The 18,088-nt window shown below is 33.9% G+C and overlaps 2 protein-coding genes across 2 annotated transcripts; one reads left to right on the forward strand and one right to left on the reverse strand.

Moving 5' to 3' along the window:
• Positions 1-3,444: 3,444 nt before the first annotated feature.
• Positions 3,445-4,958, forward strand: LOC118061170 (uncharacterized protein At4g22758). The gene is made up of 2 exons (XM_035074562.2): positions 3,445-4,306; positions 4,508-4,958. Exons 1-2 carry the CDS (start codon positions 4,075-4,077, stop codon positions 4,735-4,737), a joined length of 462 nt encoding a protein of 153 aa, XP_034930453.1. The 5' UTR covers positions 3,445-4,074; the 3' UTR covers positions 4,738-4,958.
• A 4,119-nt stretch (positions 4,959-9,077) lies between these two features.
• On the reverse strand, positions 9,078-11,368 carry LOC118061183 (DELLA protein GAIP-B). The gene has a single exon (XM_035074577.2). It carries the CDS (start codon positions 11,221-11,223, stop codon positions 9,415-9,417), a length of 1,809 nt encoding a protein of 602 aa, XP_034930468.1. The 5' UTR covers positions 11,224-11,368; the 3' UTR covers positions 9,078-9,414.
• Positions 11,369-18,088: the final 6,720 nt, after the last annotated feature.

Raw genomic sequence — 18,088 nt, forward strand, 5'->3', positions numbered from 1 at the left:
CGGTTTCTTCGTCTTTTTTTTTTTTTTTAAGAAAAAAACTTTAATGGTTTTACCACAGTCGGGATAGTGTGAATCAATCTACCCGATTCATAAAGATTTGACCATTAATTTTTAAATCAATTTTTATTAAAAAATTTAAATTTATAAGATTAACATGTTAAGCTAGGATAATTTAATAGTTTAATAGTTGAATTAATTGTGTTATTATCAATTAATTGTTTTTTTAATTATTAATATAGGTGTTCAAGTCAGTTCGCGTGCATCTTAATTAATCTTCACAGATCCTAAAATTAACGACCTATATAAATTTTAGTGACTATCATATTAGCAACCACAGAACTTGAATCTAGAATCATAGAAAGAATTTATCATTAATTACTATTATATGCACTTGTTGTTAGGTGGATATAAATTTAGAGATTTATCTTTTTCTTACTTTTTACTGCATTATACATATATGAATTATAAAAAATACACCAATAAAATATATACCTTACTTTTAGTAAATAACTTCTTCATTGTTTATCTAATAACATGATAATATAGAAACAAAATAACATTTAAATTCCTATTAATTTAATAATTTGATATATAGACATAAAACAACACGAGAAGAATCATAAAGATACATAAAAAAAAGTATATATTATACTTTATGTAAAAAACAAACAAAAAATTCAGAAATTCAATAAAGAAATTATTAAAGAAGTAAAAAACACACACAAAAAAATATCTAACCTTGGTTCTTAGCCAAGATCATTTGGGCCTTGTCCTGGAGCACCTAGGTATTATTCACTCGGGTCTGAGCCCACTCAAACACCCATTCATGCATCATTTTCCACATGTTTTTTTCGGGTGCCGGCTAGAATCCAGGCAAGCATGATACGTAGTAGGGTATAGTATTAGAAATTGCGATGATTTTTTCTTTTTCACCAAAAAGAAATACATTTACACAATTATTGAAGCCTTCAAAATACAATTCTTTAAAGAAGCCAAAAAGTTGTACAGATACACATAAATTACTGAAAATTTTGCTATCTGAAAGGAAGTCAAAGCGAAATTAAACACTCCATGTGCAGGCGTGAGCTGATTCAGGAAACGAGCAAGAGAAGCCATTACTCGGCGCCGTATCCAGGGAATGTGACGGAGATGAGGATTGAAGAGCTGATCGACCGCCGTGCAGGTTCTCCTCATTTTCTCATAGCGCCGAACAGTAGCTCTTCCTTTAGCACAAAAAAGCATGCATCCAATTCAGAATGCTGAAATCAGCTCTGCATTTTCCCTGAAAACAATTTTGTCCTTGTGTTCATCAATTAGAGGTTACCGGGCATCAAGCCCGAGTCGGAAATCCAATTCATCGAACTTTTCCCTTGGTGTTAGGTTTGCTGGACGACAAGGAAATCCTCCGAAAGTAAACAACTACAATCTCTTCTTTGAATTCAAGTCAGCAAGAAGACATTAATCGGAGAGACTAATACTGATCTCACTCCTCAGGCACACCGGTGGTTCAACCACTCTTGCATAAAATCAATAAAATAGCTAAAGTAAAAAAAAAAAAAAAAAAAATTGTGAAAGAGATCGAAATTAGCTGGCGGTGTGCTCATTTTGAAATCAGCATGGATGGCTCTTGAGACTTATGGGTGACCATCGATGTTGGATATTCTAATAAACCACCGTACATATCGACCACCTGCAAGGCTACTTATCTGCTGCCACCTTTCACATTCACATGGTTGTAAATCATCTTGAAGCCAAATTCTGTCGTTAGCGCACGGGTCTCTGAATATTACAAATTATATATGTAGTTATGAACTTATGATTTATGAATATGATCCGGGATTTGACTTGTCGAGCATTATTAATCTCTTCGTCACGATGAAAGGTTCGTTTTTTTCAGATAGCCATCTGTTCCATGCCAAACAACCATCTATATTATTTGTCCAGCCATATTTTATTTTTTTACGCGTTTATCTGATTTTAATAACTATAATATGGAAACCAAAAACTAAAAAAAAAAACTTTCAAATCAAAATCGGTTATTTAGAAATTATAAAGACTTTCAAGATTGATAAGAGAAAGTAAAAGGTTAAAAATGAATTCATGAATCAAAACTTAGATTTACGATGAAATTTTCTCGTTTTTTACAATTTGATCTTCTAGCCTTGAACTTGATGGATTATATCTCAATTTGGGTAGAGAAGAAATTAAAAAAAAAAAAATTGCTATAGAAGTTTTAGTACATGTTATAAAACCTGATCTTATGGGTTAATTTGAAGACCAGGCAACAGGCAACATGGAGTCTTTGATGGGTTTCAAATGAGTAAACTTAGGACTTATAATTAATCTAGTGTGACTCACAAAATCAACTCAAATACCGAGTAACCTGGTGTAACTCAATGACACCCGACTAAAAAATGAAGAGAGATCTCAACTGTTTTTTGGCCCAAGTTTTTATTAGAAAACCTAAAAAACCTTTGTGTTTCTTTCCCGGGTGTAGGCGCACGATAGATATTTTTGGTAAGATAAGGATGTTTTTTTGGTTGGTAGCCGGTGGGATCTTGCCATGACATGTTGAAATAAAGAGTTAAAGTGAACCTAAAGGCTCAAATATTTTAAATTTATTTTTTTAAAATTCGAGTTCTATTAATTTTATAGTTATTAAAATCTTATATAATTATTAATTTTAAAGATTCATGAGATTAGTCGAGATATATACAAACTGACCCAGATATCCATATTGATCTAAAAAAAATAAAAAAATGAAAGTGTCAATTGCTTAACCTCAAATATATATTTTTTAAAACTTTTATAAATTAATTCAAGTTAAATCTATGTGATTCCGAACTCAAATTTTTAACTAGTTTAATTTCAAATTGGGTTTAATAACTATTATAATATAATAATTATAATAATTGCATAAAGTGTGTTTGAGAATTTATTAGCATTGCTTTTCAAAATAATTTTTATTAATAAATATATTAAAATAATATAATTTTTTTATTTTAAAAAATTTATTTTTAACATCAATAAATAAAAAAAATTAAAAATTAAAAAGTAAATTTTAACTAACCTGATTTGGAACAAAAATTTAAATATTTAATAAGATATTGTCAGAAATTACAGTTTTAGAATCTGTTTGATATTGTGGTATCAGTTATTTTTAAAGTATTTTTTATTTAAAAATAAATTAAAATAATATATTTTTTATTTTTTTAAAATTTATTTTTGATATCAAAACATTAAAATAAAATAAAAATATATAATATAAAAGTTTTTTGAAATTTTTAAAAATATTTTAATAACCGAAAAACACAATCATGCTGTTTCACGGAGGAAAGGAAAAGCGTATGAGAAGAAACAAACTTTCAAAGAAACAAAAAACACGTGTTTGCCTTTGCAAAAGGTTTCTCCTTGCTGTCAGGTGAGGTCGGCGTTACGTAACGGACGCCAGCAAAATTAGAACAAAATCCCTCTGTTTAATTAGCCCTCCTTATTGAAACAAACAGCAATCAAAACCCAAACCTTCATCTCCTCCAGAGCCCCTTTCCTTCCCTCGTCCTCGTATATATACATATCCGGAACCCCGAAAAAAAGCACCCCACAATTTTCTCTCAGATCTCAATACCCCTTTATCGTCCGTCACCAACAAAAACAGAAGCAAAGCAATTGAATTTAATACAGGCGGTGTTTTTTTGTGTTCTGTAGAAATAGATCATCAAAGAAGAAGATCCAATTGTTATCGTTGTGAATGGTGGAAATTTTAAGCAGTAGTAATTACATGCTCTCCCTTTGTCAATCAAGGGCGGGCGTTGTCTCTGTGGCCTCTACTTTTGCTTTCGGATCTTGCAAGGAAGGCTGGTACTATCGCTGCATCGGTGTCGACCCGTAAACAGAGAAAAACCAGGAAAAAAGAAACTTGTTCTTGCTGATTTTTAATAACAACAACTACCCAGTTCTTGATTTTTTTTCGTTCAAAAAAAGCAAAAAAAAAAAACCCAATTCAAAACTTTTTTGTTGTTCAGATTTTTCTATTTTTTTTGTCGGTTGTTCGAGAGAAAAACAAAAGGAAATACAATGTTGCTTTACAAGCAGAAGAAGAACCAGGTAGCCAAGGGCAAAAGGTTCTTGATTAGCGTGACGGTGTTGGGGAGTGCAGGACCGATCCGGTTTGTTGTTAACGAGGAGGAGCTAGTGGCTGCTGTTATTGATACTGCCTTGAAGTCTTATGCGCGTGAGGGTCGCCTTCCAATTCTAGGCTCTGACCTCAATGATTTCTTGCTTTACTGCCGCCATGCTGCTTCGGATGGTAAGCTGCTTATTCCAAAACCCCAATTTTTTTGTGTCATTTTGTTCGTTTTGTATTTAATTTTATAAGAAATTATTCCGATTCTGCTTGAAACTTGTGAGCCCATTTTATTTTAGGAGAAAGAGAGCAATTTATGTCTGTTTCTTGCATGTTTCCATGATTTAGGTTCAGTATTTGTAATCTGTGTGGATTTGATTGCAGCTATAAGCCCCTGGGAAACAATTGGATCACTGGGAGCTCGCAATTTTATGCTATGCAAGAAGCCACAGCATTTGAAAGAGGCGGATGATGGAAGATCCACTGCAGCATTTGTCCCGAAGGGGGGGAGTGGGAGCTGGAAGGCATGGATTAACAAGTCTCTCAATCTTAAGATCCCCTCGTTGGATATCATATATTCTCATCAAGTAACTTTTCGAAGTAATGGAATTTGATTCCAATTTCTTTTAAGCTTTGCCAAATTGTCATATTTGGTCATCTTATTAGTTGGTGTGGTTGTTTGTTTTCTTGGTTATGTCCCCTTGGGGTTTCTGTTCCGGTTTGAGTTGGGAGAACCGCGAATAATTCCTGATTGTTCAGGGAATCAATCAAATTGTTCTCCTTGGATGTTTTTCTTTGGATAAAATAGACAGTCATCTCTGGTTGTCTTTAGTAATTTCCTTTGTTCTTATCAATTTTGGTTTGCATCTTGAAATGGAAGTAAATCGTTTGGTATTTGACTACTTTTGTTATTCTAGTTAATGGTTGCCATACCAAAATAGGCTGGAGAATCCCAAAGTGTGCACTTTCATTTTTTTTCTCTCACATGGGCCACAGGCCCAAAAACTCCTGGACTGCTTATTCCAATAAATTCAATCCCCTAAAACTGATTTGTAATACAGGGGGAGGAAAGGATAAACACAACACTACCCTCTCTGAACACGCAAGAGAGACGAACTTCCCCCTCCAAGTTTCTTTGTTAAATAGCAGTTGCCAGGGAAGCGTTGTGACTCTTGGCCACTGAAACTGGAACTTTGAAATCAAGCCTGTCAAGGCAGGCATCTGTTGCTTTCAACCATATTTTAGGTCCTGAAGCAACCTCTTCAAATTCAATTATAGCAAGTTCTGAAGGAATATTTCCTCATCCTGTCAGTGCCTGGAAGGGTCTTTTTGACAGAAGGCCTTGTCCACATTCAGAGGTATGTATCTGATAGTAAGGTTTTGAGGGAGAGGGAAGGTGATGTATGTAGATAAGACTTCTGCCAGCGATCATAACATGAGGTTTGTGGAAACTGCTGTAGTTTTCCGATGCATAGTTTCCTGTCATTCAATTCACATTTTTGTTCTTCACGGCACTAGAAAAGTGCTGTCTCTTCCGTTTTGGAGCAAACTGAGGCCTAACTAATTCCTTAACAAGCCCAACCAGCAATTTAAAATGGTGTTAGGTCTGCATATAGTTGTAAGGGCTAGGCTGCTTCCTGTTATAAACTGGTGGGGCATAGCAAACTCAACTCTTCAAGCCCCGATGGTTCCGACTTCCGAACACAACTGACCTGTATTACGTGGTGACAGTCAATCTCCTTAACTTGATGTATCAAGACTCAGAGCAAGTGTCTGCTTGGTCACAATCATTTAAACAGAGTGGGACATTTAGTTCAATTTGCTCTTTTATTCTAAAACCAAAACAATCTAGAAATTGTCACGGCCACCTGTTTTGTGAGAGCTAAAATATATTTATATTTCCTTACAAATTTATTGAATGCATGCAAACTGTTTTGTGTGATTGTGTAACTAGCCCCCCCGCAAAAAATTCTTTTTGTTAAATTTAATTTCTTTTCTTTTCAATACCCATGGATCACTGTGTCAGATACCGAAAGTTTAAGAGCCCATCAAAATTTAAGAGAGTTATGACCGAGTGCTGTTTCGATGGCTCCGGCCATCCAAAATTTACCAATTTTTTACTTCCCAGAACCAAGGGGTCTCTTAGCCTTATCAGTACTTAGACGCTGACAGCCTGACACGAGAACGAGAGATGTTTGAAAATCAGCCATTAGTCTTTGCTTGGCCCATCTTTAATTCGGTGTGTGGTAACATTTGGGCTTGTTCTGTACTTGCGTAGCCGAGTGCTCTTTCGCTCGAAATCGACAAATGCTCAATTACTTTGATAGCATGGGTTCTTACGGCCCAGTAAGTAATAGATTTTGTTGCTCGAGAGGGTAGATGGAAATAAAGATTCCAAGAGTTGTATTCCGAAGGTAAAATTCTACTCGATCATTTATAATTAAACAGATAAGTTTTTTAAAAAACAAATAGAAACTTATGTTACAATTTCAACTTTTTGCCATTTGTTTTACTGCCAGTCAGTGACTTTTCAAAGGCTTTACAATGCAAACATGCAAGATTAACTTGAATTATTTCTTAATTGATAGAAAAATCATGTATATTTATGAGATGATATAGTTAATAATGCAGCAATCAATAAATGGTGTGTAAAAATCTATACTTTCTAGACAAATAATGGTAAAATATTAGTTATTTGTCGCTCAATGATATAGATATAAGTTATTTAGTTCTTTCTTTTATACAAAATTAAACCAGTTCATTGAGTGTTGTAATTAGAGTTTCTTGTTTTGCTATGTAAAACTCTTCTTATCTTGGTATCAATCTTAAGAACATATATTTTTTTAAAAAATTCAATAATAATAATTTTAAATTTAAACAAGAAAAAAATTATTTTTTTATAAAATATTATTTGTAATAAAGACAACTTTAATTGATAGATACAGCATCTGATTGAGAGAGTAGGACTGCTAAGAAGGGTAACGGTGAGTAAATTGGCAAGCTCCTGTGTTTATATGTCCCTTCAGATTTTCTAACCCGATGTGATCAACAAAACGTGAAAAATATTGCATAGTAGGTTCTGGATTTTATATATATATATATATATATCTGTTCACACACACACACACACACACACACACACACACACACAAAGCTTACACTATTTAAGACTTCATGTCACAGTCACAAGCCTACCCGACATCTTAAACTGTATCAAACTCACGAGTGAGGGATTCTGACTCTTTTAAACACTGACCCATTTCTAAAATCCACAAGAATGTTTTTTTGTAGTGTGTCTAAAATTGGGAAGAAGAAAATTAAAGCACGCCAACTAGTTTTTTTTTTTTTTTTTTTTTTGAGTTCCGTCTAGCTTTTCAATAATAATAAAAAAAATATCTCACAATTTCAGTTTGACTTGGCTTCCTGATTGTTTCGTGGAGTAAACAATGCGAAGACTAAAGAAGACGGACCACTTTCCTGACCTCTATAAATAGAATGGATAAGTAATGATTAAATGGGGGGAAATTAAAGTCATGCTTGTTCTCTCTCTTTAAAAAAGAATAATAAAAACATTTTAGAAAAGTAAAAACGGAAATTAAAAGAAAATGCAATAAAAAGGGACTGTGAGCTTTTGAAAACGAGATTTGATGTGATGTCCGAAGATTAGTGAATTTGGGATCAGCTAGTGAGAATTCTCAAACGCGTGGTGGCAAATTGGCAAGTTGCTTTTTAAAGGAATTGCATGGTTAATAAATGTTGTTTTAGACCGCAGAAAATACCATAAACAAGCACTATATCATCGCTTGTAGTGTACCTAAATGTAAAGTTGGTCCAATCCGTAGAGGGTAACATGGGCATGGTGCTTCCTTCCTTCCATTCATACAGACACCTACTGGCCTGAGTACACTAAATTATTGCCCCCCCTACAGTGTTGACAAATCCCGAGCAATCTCTCCGGTGGTGATTTGCTTGTTTTTAAATTTTCCATGATAAAGCATGCAGGAGGAGGGGCATGGTTCCTTTTCTGGTACTTTATGACACAGTACGCCGACCAATTTAATCATGGGCGGCACTGTAGTTAAAAATAAGATAAAAGGGCACATTATTTTGCCAGAGAAAAGAACGGATCAGGGGTCACCCCCGCATATTTGATTTCTGCGTTCAGCTTTCCATTAACTCTTACTTGCTTCCTATAAAGGAAGATTTCTCAGATTTTAATGGTTTGTAATCACATGAACTGCAAGTTCGAGCTGTCTTTTATGATTTGGGATCCACTAAAGCTGTGGGCATGTCGATCCTCTTGTTGAGAGGAAAAGAGGGTGGACATTCTTGATTTGACCCATATGAAACTCGAGTCTAAAGAAGTGGCTATCCAATTTGTAAGATTATCATCAACACTAAACAACAAAACCCAATCTCAAACGAGCTGGGATCAACAATTTGCAGAAGTTAACAATTTTAACTAAAGATAACACACACACACGACCACGAGAGCATTCCTGAAAAGGTTGTAATTTTGGTAGAACATGATGTATGAGCAGGTTTGGAGGAAGGATGTGATGGTAATAAAGAACAGACCAAAAGTTAGCCTTTCCAACAAGCTGAAGAGCAGATTCACAACAAAGAAGTGGGAGTAAAAGAGAGACTTTTTACGCTTTTGTGTATACGAGTCTGCTTTCCTGACATAAAAGAAGATTCTCAGGAGTCCTCTGCAAAAAAAAAAAAAAAAAAAAGGGAAGCAGTAGCTGTAGTTCAACTTGAAAATTAATGCCAGTCTTCATCACTTTTCTCATACCTTAATTAACTGGCCTCTCTATGTGGGGAATCTATGACAAGGGTGAAAAATGAAGAAAAGCTGGATAGTTTTTATCGTTTAGGTGGATCCACATGATGACGATCAGTTCAGGTCCTGCTTCCAGAAGAGTTCTACCAATCTTTTATTAAAGGCAATATATATATATCAATAAATACACCTTTTGATTCATCCTGAAAAACGCAGAAGATTCCACCCAAAAAAACAAGAGGAAAAAAAGACTTGAAATGAAAATACCTAAGGGAACAGCTGGCGAAATTTTTTTTTAAGAAAAAAAAATGACAAAGGAAAAGAAAAGAATACTGCTACTAATTAACAAAAGGTGATCCAGAGACAAGCGGGGTAAGTGATGGGGTCTCACTTTTAACTCCGGAGCAGCTCAGCATATCACACAGAACCGCACTAGGGTTTGGATTGCGTGGGGTTTGAAAAGGAGTTGACCTAACTCGGACGAGCAGACTCAGTGTGTTTTGACTCTCTAAGCAGCACCAACTACCGGTTGGTTGGGGTTGAGCCGCCAAGCAGAGGTGGCTATGAGCGGGCGTGTGTGCCAACCCAACATCAAACACCCATTATTCTCCTCCACTCTGTACCCATCTCCACCAGCAAACAGGGCCAACAACATGCTGGCTTGCTTAAACGCGTTGGAACCGAGATGAACCGGAGCAAACCCAGCCGAACCCAGCCGAGTTCGCCACTGTGTCAGGGTCTCGTGCCTCTCAACTCGGTCAGGCCCTTCGCATGCCACAACATTGCAAATCTGCTTCCCCAAGTACACCTCTGACATTATCTTATCTTGGGTACTCACAGATCCCTCCAGCGAATCAAACAGAGTCGAGTAATAATGTAATGACTCAGTGAACCGGTCCAAGAAAATCGGGCCATTATGGTTCGCTTCTTGCTCAACGACAGTAACAATTTCCGGTTTCATTTGTTTCACGACTGATAACACCTTCTCAATAGCACCCGGCCTAGACAACAATTTATGCAACTCAAAAACCGAGTTAACAGCCACTGACTCGGTGGGTCTGAGTTCAAGCATAGAAGCATCAAGATCAGCCAAACTGTTAGCAACAAAACCTCTATACTCAAATTCCACATGAATAGTCTCCGCCAACTGGGCCAACTTCCACCCCACCTCTTGAAGGTGGTCCGTGTTATCATGAGCCGGTGGTCCAATACCGGTTAACCGAAAAGCAGGCGGCCCACCAGGCCTTAGAGCAAGAGCTTGCATCAAAGCAGGCCACTGCATCCCTTGATTCATAGAAAAATCAATAACATGAACACGTTTTTTCCCTTCAAAGGCCTCAAGAATTGCTTGATTGGCCGTGAAGTGAGCGAATTTCAGATAAGGGCAGGTCTCATAGAAGTGTATCTGAAGAATTTCCGAGAGAGAGTGGTCAGTTGAGTTTTGAGGGCATAATTTGTAAATTCTCCGAGCTAATGCCTCGGCGAAGTAGGTGGCTACCTTGCGCATGACTCCGGCCTGAGAAACAGCTAAAAAGCCGATTTGTTTGACGAGCGCTTCTGCCAGGGTAAAGTTACTGTCTTGAACGGCTTCGGCACAGGCCATTAAGAGATGGACGAGACGGATACCGTTTTCTTGCGAGTCAACTAGGACTACCGGACGAGCCGACTCGGTCGAAATCCCAAAAGAGCCAAGGGTAGTAGCGGAAGACAATGATGACGAAGAGGATGTCTGATATAGGTCTGTTTTTAAGCGTTTAGATTCTCTAGAGTCTATATGGGTCTGAGAGAAGACAGCCTTACCTGGAATGACTTTCAGATCATAATCCGATGATGATGATTCCTCGAACAGCTTCTGTTGCTGATGATGTTTATGGTCGGAGAAATCGATAGAAGTGATGGTGGAAGATTCAGCAGGAGCAAGTAAAGAATCAGCAGAGGGGTCGAAATTGAGATTTGGGTTCAACTCCGAAATCATGCTTTGAAGCCAGGTAGACAGATCGGAAGGATTGTAATGGACAGAATCAGATGCGAGGTGGGAAAGACCATCTTCTTGCGCGTGACCCATGACTTCTTCAAGTTGTTCAAGTTTTTGGGCAACCTCAGCCATGTCTGACGATCTTACTTTGTAACCCAGAACAGCTAGAAGCTCATCCACCCCCCCATCTGCTTGATGCCCCTCTCCTTCCGCCCATATCTTAGCTTTCCCGTTATTAGGTGCCATGGCACTGGTAGCAGTGGAAGCAGAATACCCAGCTGCAGCAAGAGAAGCTGGGTCTGAGATTTGTTGGGGGTGGAGATTTGGGTGTTCTCTTTTCATTCTTCTTTCTAGGGAATTTGTATGATGAGAGTGAGATTTTTGGGTGTGGGGGTGGGGTGTGCTCTAAAACCAAAGACGGGTGTGACTGGGTAGAGGAATCTGAGCATTGGGGATTGGGGTTTTTTTTTGCTTGGTACCTACCACTTCAGGATCATGGTAAAAAAGGACATTTCTTTTACTATTAAATAATACACAAATTATTAGGGAGGTAAAAATAACGCTCGTGATGCGGCGCAAGCTCCCATGAAACTATCAAGACGACAACTACTACTCAAAACAGATATGAAGAAGGGAAACTTATTTTCCAAAAATAAAAACAAAAGGAAATTAGCAACAATTTAATTTAAGCTCTTCTTCTTCTTCTTTCCTGAAAGGGTGACGAAGTTTTATTCAGGGTACCATTTATTTTTTAAGTTTAAGAGCTGGATCTAAGTCAATGCTGTATTTAATTTAGTTACTAGGTTCACTGAAAATCAATGCCGTGTTGTAGGAAGGCGAAATATGTGGGCTTTCATTAATGCAAGCGGTGATTCATTGTGTTTATTACAAGGAACTTAGTTTTGTGCCAGCAAGTAGGGGCTGTGGTGGGTGTAAATTAGGGAGGGAAAATGTTTTTTTATTTAAAAATACATTAAAATAATATTTTTTATTTTTAAAATTCATTTTTAATACAACCCTATTAGAACCATTCAAAAAAGCACGATATAGATTCATTGTTTTTCAAGAACGCAATTATACCACGGTGTGAAACAGTAACTTAGCCTCCTACTTTTAGTTTGTTTGTTATTATGGTTGTAGTTATTTTTTAAATAATGTCTTATGTTAAAATAATTGTTAAATTTTTTTTTTATTTTTTTAAAAATTATTTTTAACATTAATACATCAAAATTATTTAAAAACACTAAAAATATATTAATTTGAAGTTAATAAAAATAAAATAATAATAATTTTTTAAAAAAATATTTCTAAAACACAAAAATAAATAAAAAATAAACCCTTCTATAAGATGAGAGAGCCTTGAGCTATAGGATTCAGCTTCAGAATGGTGTGTGATGGCTATAGTCCATTCTATGCGAAGACTAGAGAATTTTGGAGCTGCCTTTTCTTTAGCAACTAACTGTCAATCTCATCCTGCGATCTTTTGAATTGCATGGGAATTGTGTTGAATTCGTTCCCACTAATCTCTAAAATCACGTGTACTGTCTCTCGCTGAAAAGAGTAAATTGCTTTGCTCAATCCTTGATTTTTGAAAGCTTTTAATAACTTAGACCATCGTATTTCAAAATCAGGTTGTTTTGTTGAAGGAACGAGGGATCTTTTAGGTGTTCTCTTTTTTTTTCAAATAATTCATATTTGGGGATTTAGAAAAAACAAAAAGGATTGATATATTCCTTTGATAGATCAACAATCAACAGTCACTGAATTAGAGAGTAGGCTGTGAATTTCTATTTATTATTGTTAGAGGGATGTTATAAAAATTATATTACAGGATTTCATTCTAATAATTTAAGTTTTTTAGTTTGAATTGATTTTTTAACATTATATCAGATATTTAATGATCAAGCAATCATGAATTTGAATATTATTATTTTTATTTATTTGATAAAAAATAAGTATAAAATAGCAAGAACCTATTATTATTTTCCAGTTTAAATGACTTTTATTTAACGGGGCATATCAAAAATTAATATACATTATATTTTAACATTTTATTTAAAATTTAAGTTATTGGATTTGAGATAAATTATTTATTATTAAAGTAAAAATATTATATTATATTTTAATTACTTGATGTGGATGGGCTTTTTTAAGAAATGATTAAAGAAGAGTTGAATCTAATGTACGAAAGCTGGATCGAGGATGTTCTTTGCCATAAAAAAAAAACCACCGATTTACTAATCAATGACATGATTGCGATGAACATAACACGACTGGAACTTTCGGCCCTGACATTGTGTCATTGCATGATTTGGCTAACACACGAGTGTTTCAAGATGAGATTAGGTTAAAGTTGAGCTATTTCAACCTCGCAAGCCTCTGATAGACCTCTGACCTTCGAGTTTATAAAATCGATCACCGAATATCACGTAAAAATTGATGCCGCGGGATTTCAGGTCATCGAGATAATTGGAGAAATGTTTTTCACCGTGGCATGGCAATTGATCAATAATTAGGAATAAAATGTCATTTTCAAGAATGAACAGTTTACCATTATCAAAAACAGACAGCATGTGACTTGAACCGGTTGATCAGTTGATGGAAAGGTTAGTAAAAAATATCCCGCGTCATTCAATCCACGACTCGCGATTCTTTAATCGTACAACAGTGGATTTCAAGATTGTAGATGTATTATACTAGTAGGTGGGGATGTTTGATTGATTACATCCTAAATATAAAAATGCTTTTTTAAAACAAAATTAGAGTTTATTTAAATTTAAATCTATAAACATGTAAAATAATAATTTATAGTAAATATTCTTTTAATATAAGTATAATAATTGAACACTAATATGTACATGGAGTATGAACAGAAACTTACAATTATTATTAATTTATGCAATTATTATTAATTCATGGCATATATACCAGTAATCAAGATATATATTTTCAAATTAAAATAGATAAGGTATTTATTTGTTGAAACACTTTTAATGTGATTTTTTATTTTGATAATGATAAATCCCTTGTTTTTTAAACTTTATTGTTCCTTATTTTTTGCATCGAGTATGTTTATAACATGTCTCACGAGATTCTAATAATATCAATTTGATTTATATTTATTTTTAAATAAGATGTTTGAACTATATAAGATAACATTTAAATATCTTTCAACAAGGTTAAATCTAAACTTTAGATTCTTATGAAAAAAAGTCAAAGTATCAAAAGAAGTAGAAAAACACTAGAAAATAAATTGAGGATAAGTGCGTCAAAACATGGCGAAAAAACACATACATGTCAGGAACACTCTATTTACTCTTTTTTTTTACAGTGAACCTCGGATATTCAAAGATTGAAGAATTAATTCTCACCCCTATTAATATTTGATTAATCACCATAAATTAATAGTTAAATTTAGAAAAATCAATTGTTATTTAGTTGTGAAAATCAAGGGTTTTCTAATATTAATTTTCCTTTCACTTTCAATCATGTTAATCAAAATAAATTTCCAATAAGTATTTTAAATTGATTAATCGGTCAACAGAAAAACTAGCAAAGAATAGTTACATGGTTAAATTTACAACATCTGAGCAATTTGAAATTTGTTATTAGACGCGTGCAACAGAGGGTCTCAGTAAAATTAAACTAGATTTACAGTTCATGTGGAAACATGCGATAAACTTGCGCAATTTGCGGTGGCGTGTAAGGCAATCTCCCCCGTTCATTTCATTTCCAAGGAACGTTTCCTGTTGACGACAGAATTACATTAAACGTTAAATCCTAAAAAGAAAAATGTTATTTTTCAATTATATCACATCACAGAGCCAATTACCATGGCAATTTCGGGCTGTATGATTGCTGTGTCCGAGAGACCAAGACGTATTAACTTCAGACCTCAAAGCTGTTGCCTCAATATTCTCGAGAAAAAATCAAGGATCAAAGATTCTCAATGCCTGGCTCGAGTTCTTGCATACCTAGAAGGGATAATTGATTGCCCTGCAGCCAGTAGCGGAGCCAGAAAATTTTAAACGAGGGGACAAATTATTATTAATAAATACTTGATATTATATTTTATATAAACATGTGTTAATATAGAGAAATTAATTTGAAATACATGTACTAACTCATGTCTCTTTTGAGTTCATAATGACTTTATTCTTAATTTTAATTAAAGAACTTTCATTTATCTATTTCTAAATCTTCTAAGGACCAAAATTATTACAATTCTTTGTTAAGCCATAAAACATAAAGCATAAAGCATAGAAGCCATTAAGGGGGCAATTGCCCTCTTAATCTCCATTGTGGCTCCGCCACTGCCTGCAGCCCCATGTAGTGGATAACAAAGCCGCCGTAGCTAACCCTCGAGTCTTGCATACTTTTTCTCAATTTTTACTTGGTTCGAAATATTCATTCATATATATATGTCGATTTAAATTACCGTAGAACCACAACAAATTTTTACAAAATTAAAATTAAAACAATTAAGTTGACGAGAAAAAACCTCTACCGATAATATTGTGTGTCAAGTAAATGACTAAGAAAACTTGTAAACTAAATCTGTGCCAGATAAATTACATATCTAAACTACTATATTGTGAAAGATATTTTGCACAGAATATAGTCACAATAACCTAAAAAATTGGCATGTTTCGCTCTTCGTTTTAATCCCTTGGAATGTGTTCATCGAGTCTCGTGTCATGTTTAATTAGTTAATTTTTTCTATTATTTAAAGAAATTAATTACGAGGCTCGGCCGTGGTGGTTAAGCATGGAGAAGAAGTAAATTGAACGTGGATGCCCCTTTCTAGCATTGAATATATAGACCGGGGCCGATGTGCAAATAAATGTACAGACCAGGGACTGTTTCATAGTTGGCCTGACCTGGAAAAGTACAGCTCTCAAAATCGAATCCTCTTGACGATTCTTGGTGGAAAGTACATCAAGCTTGATATTTAAATAGTCAAGGACTGTAGAGAGCAAAGAAAGCAAGTTGTGATTGAAAAACCTCGAGTCCATGGGGAGCGATGGGAGTTTTGCGATTGGTTGCTGATGACAAAATAAACTACAATGAAAGAGTGATGTTCACCGGGTTTTTTACTGTAGTTTCAGATTCAACAGCACTGTAAATTTTAATAATATAATTACAGTCTTGTATATTAATCAAGTAACAGTTGACTTGACTTGTAGGAGTGAAAAGGCCCCTTTTCATTTTATTAACAATGAAAACACTGGAAAGCTACTTAAAGTGATGAATATATGACTGGTCTCCATGGGTATTTTTGGATTTTTGATATTGAATGTAAAGTGAAATTACTTAAATGTCTTTATTGTAAAAAAAAAATAGCTTTGACTAAGGATTTTTTTTGTCTTTTCAAGTTGTGTTTTTGCTGTTTGTTATTTTGTTGAGGGCATATTTTAACTTTTGAATGTATAGTAATGTAACTTGAAGCCCATTTAAGTGAAACTTAATAGACTTTGGTTAAGGGATTTTTTGTTATTTTATGTTTTGTTGTGGTCATTTAATATAAATTAAATAATACTGAATTGTTCAGATCTACTGGCGGCTGTTGAAATTGGTCATACTTTTTGGGCTTAGTTTATAGAGTAAATGTTTTTTTCTTTGATTATTTTTATGTTTACACTTTAATTCAAGTTTATAAAGTATATATTTTTTTTTTAATTTGATCTTCATTTTTTTAGTTTTATCTTTCTTTTTTTTTTGAATTAACACTCAAATTAAAAAATTATCATTGCATTTTTTTTACTTTAATCATTATTCTTTTAATTGCTATTTTTTTTATGAATCATTTTTTTGTAATTTGTTTTCTAATTTAATCATTCAGCATTTCATTTTATGGGAATTGAGCTTCATATTTTTTTCATGTATAGTGTTTCTGATATGGTGATCCAGGTTATGAGTTTGAAAAGTTAATAGAGGTTGACATTTGTTTTACTTGATTTCTTTTTCAATATTGTCATTTGTCATTTTTTTAAAAAAATTTATTGTGTTCCTTTACAATCAATTCTATCAGGTTATCTCAACCTCATGACCTAGGACATAATTTTGGCAAGTTAATCAAATTTTACTTACTTTTTAATGCTAAATTACATGTTTATCATGTTATCTCGTATTGATTTTATACTTTTTTTTTTCTCTCTTTTTTTTTAACGTGTTTCATCCTTTTATTTTAACTGATTAAAATAAATAACTTCATTTTTTAGCTCTTAAATAAAGGTTTTTTTTCATAAATTATAGTGATTTTTTTTATTCCTCTTTTTTCTATCACTACCTCTATTTTTTTTCCATCTAATTCAAATATAACTAGCTTATATGGTTGGCTTGGTCTATAACTAGAGTCACTAAATTTCTTTTATTTATTTAAAACATGCTTACGGCACATAAATATTTTATCAAGAAAAATAGTGTAGTCTTGTAGCATAGCATGAGCTCTCGTCTAGTTAAAAAACACTAAAGGTGAAGGAGAATTTACTTGTTATTGCTATTTTTTTGTTTGAATTTTTATTCCCACTCTTGTTATCGCTATATTTGTTTATTTGAAATATATATATATATATATATATATATTACTATTTTATTATTTAACATTAAATTAATTAAAAATTCAGTTTTTTTTAATTCAGTTTAAATATTTAAAGGGCTGTGATTTTTTATATATATTTTCCTGATTTATTTATTTATTATTGTTTTAATTTTTTATCATGTTATTTAAATTATTAATTGAACTAATAGCTCAGGTTTTAATTTTTTTTTTTTTACATTGGAAAAAAAAACCTGCCCAGCCTGCGGGCGCAGGCCAGGCTACAAATTTAGTCAAACACTAATTTCCCTTTGTTTGCTACACCTCTATGAATACAGGCAAACTTTATAGAAATTGATGACCATTTTCATAGCTAGATGGGATTTAACAATGAAATCTATTCAGATGCAGTATATGTCTAGTAGTGAGATTTTTATCCCTAGTCCACCTCCATGCCCTGCAGAGGCAACACTTCTTCTTTGTCATTTGCGGTCTCACGACTGTCTGGTCGCTGTAGACTGTAAACTATGCTATTTACGTGTACAGTGTAATGTTTCAAAACAAAGCATCAAAATGTTTTAGAATCGTAATTTATGATTTCAATAAAAAAAAATAATAATCTATGGCAGCAGAATTGACAACCCTACAAGAAAACACCATGCGGATAAG

This window comes from Populus alba, chromosome 8 (assembly GCF_005239225.2).
Source record: "Populus alba chromosome 8, ASM523922v2, whole genome shotgun sequence".
Lineage (NCBI taxonomy): Eukaryota > Viridiplantae > Streptophyta > Magnoliopsida > Malpighiales > Salicaceae > Populus > Populus alba.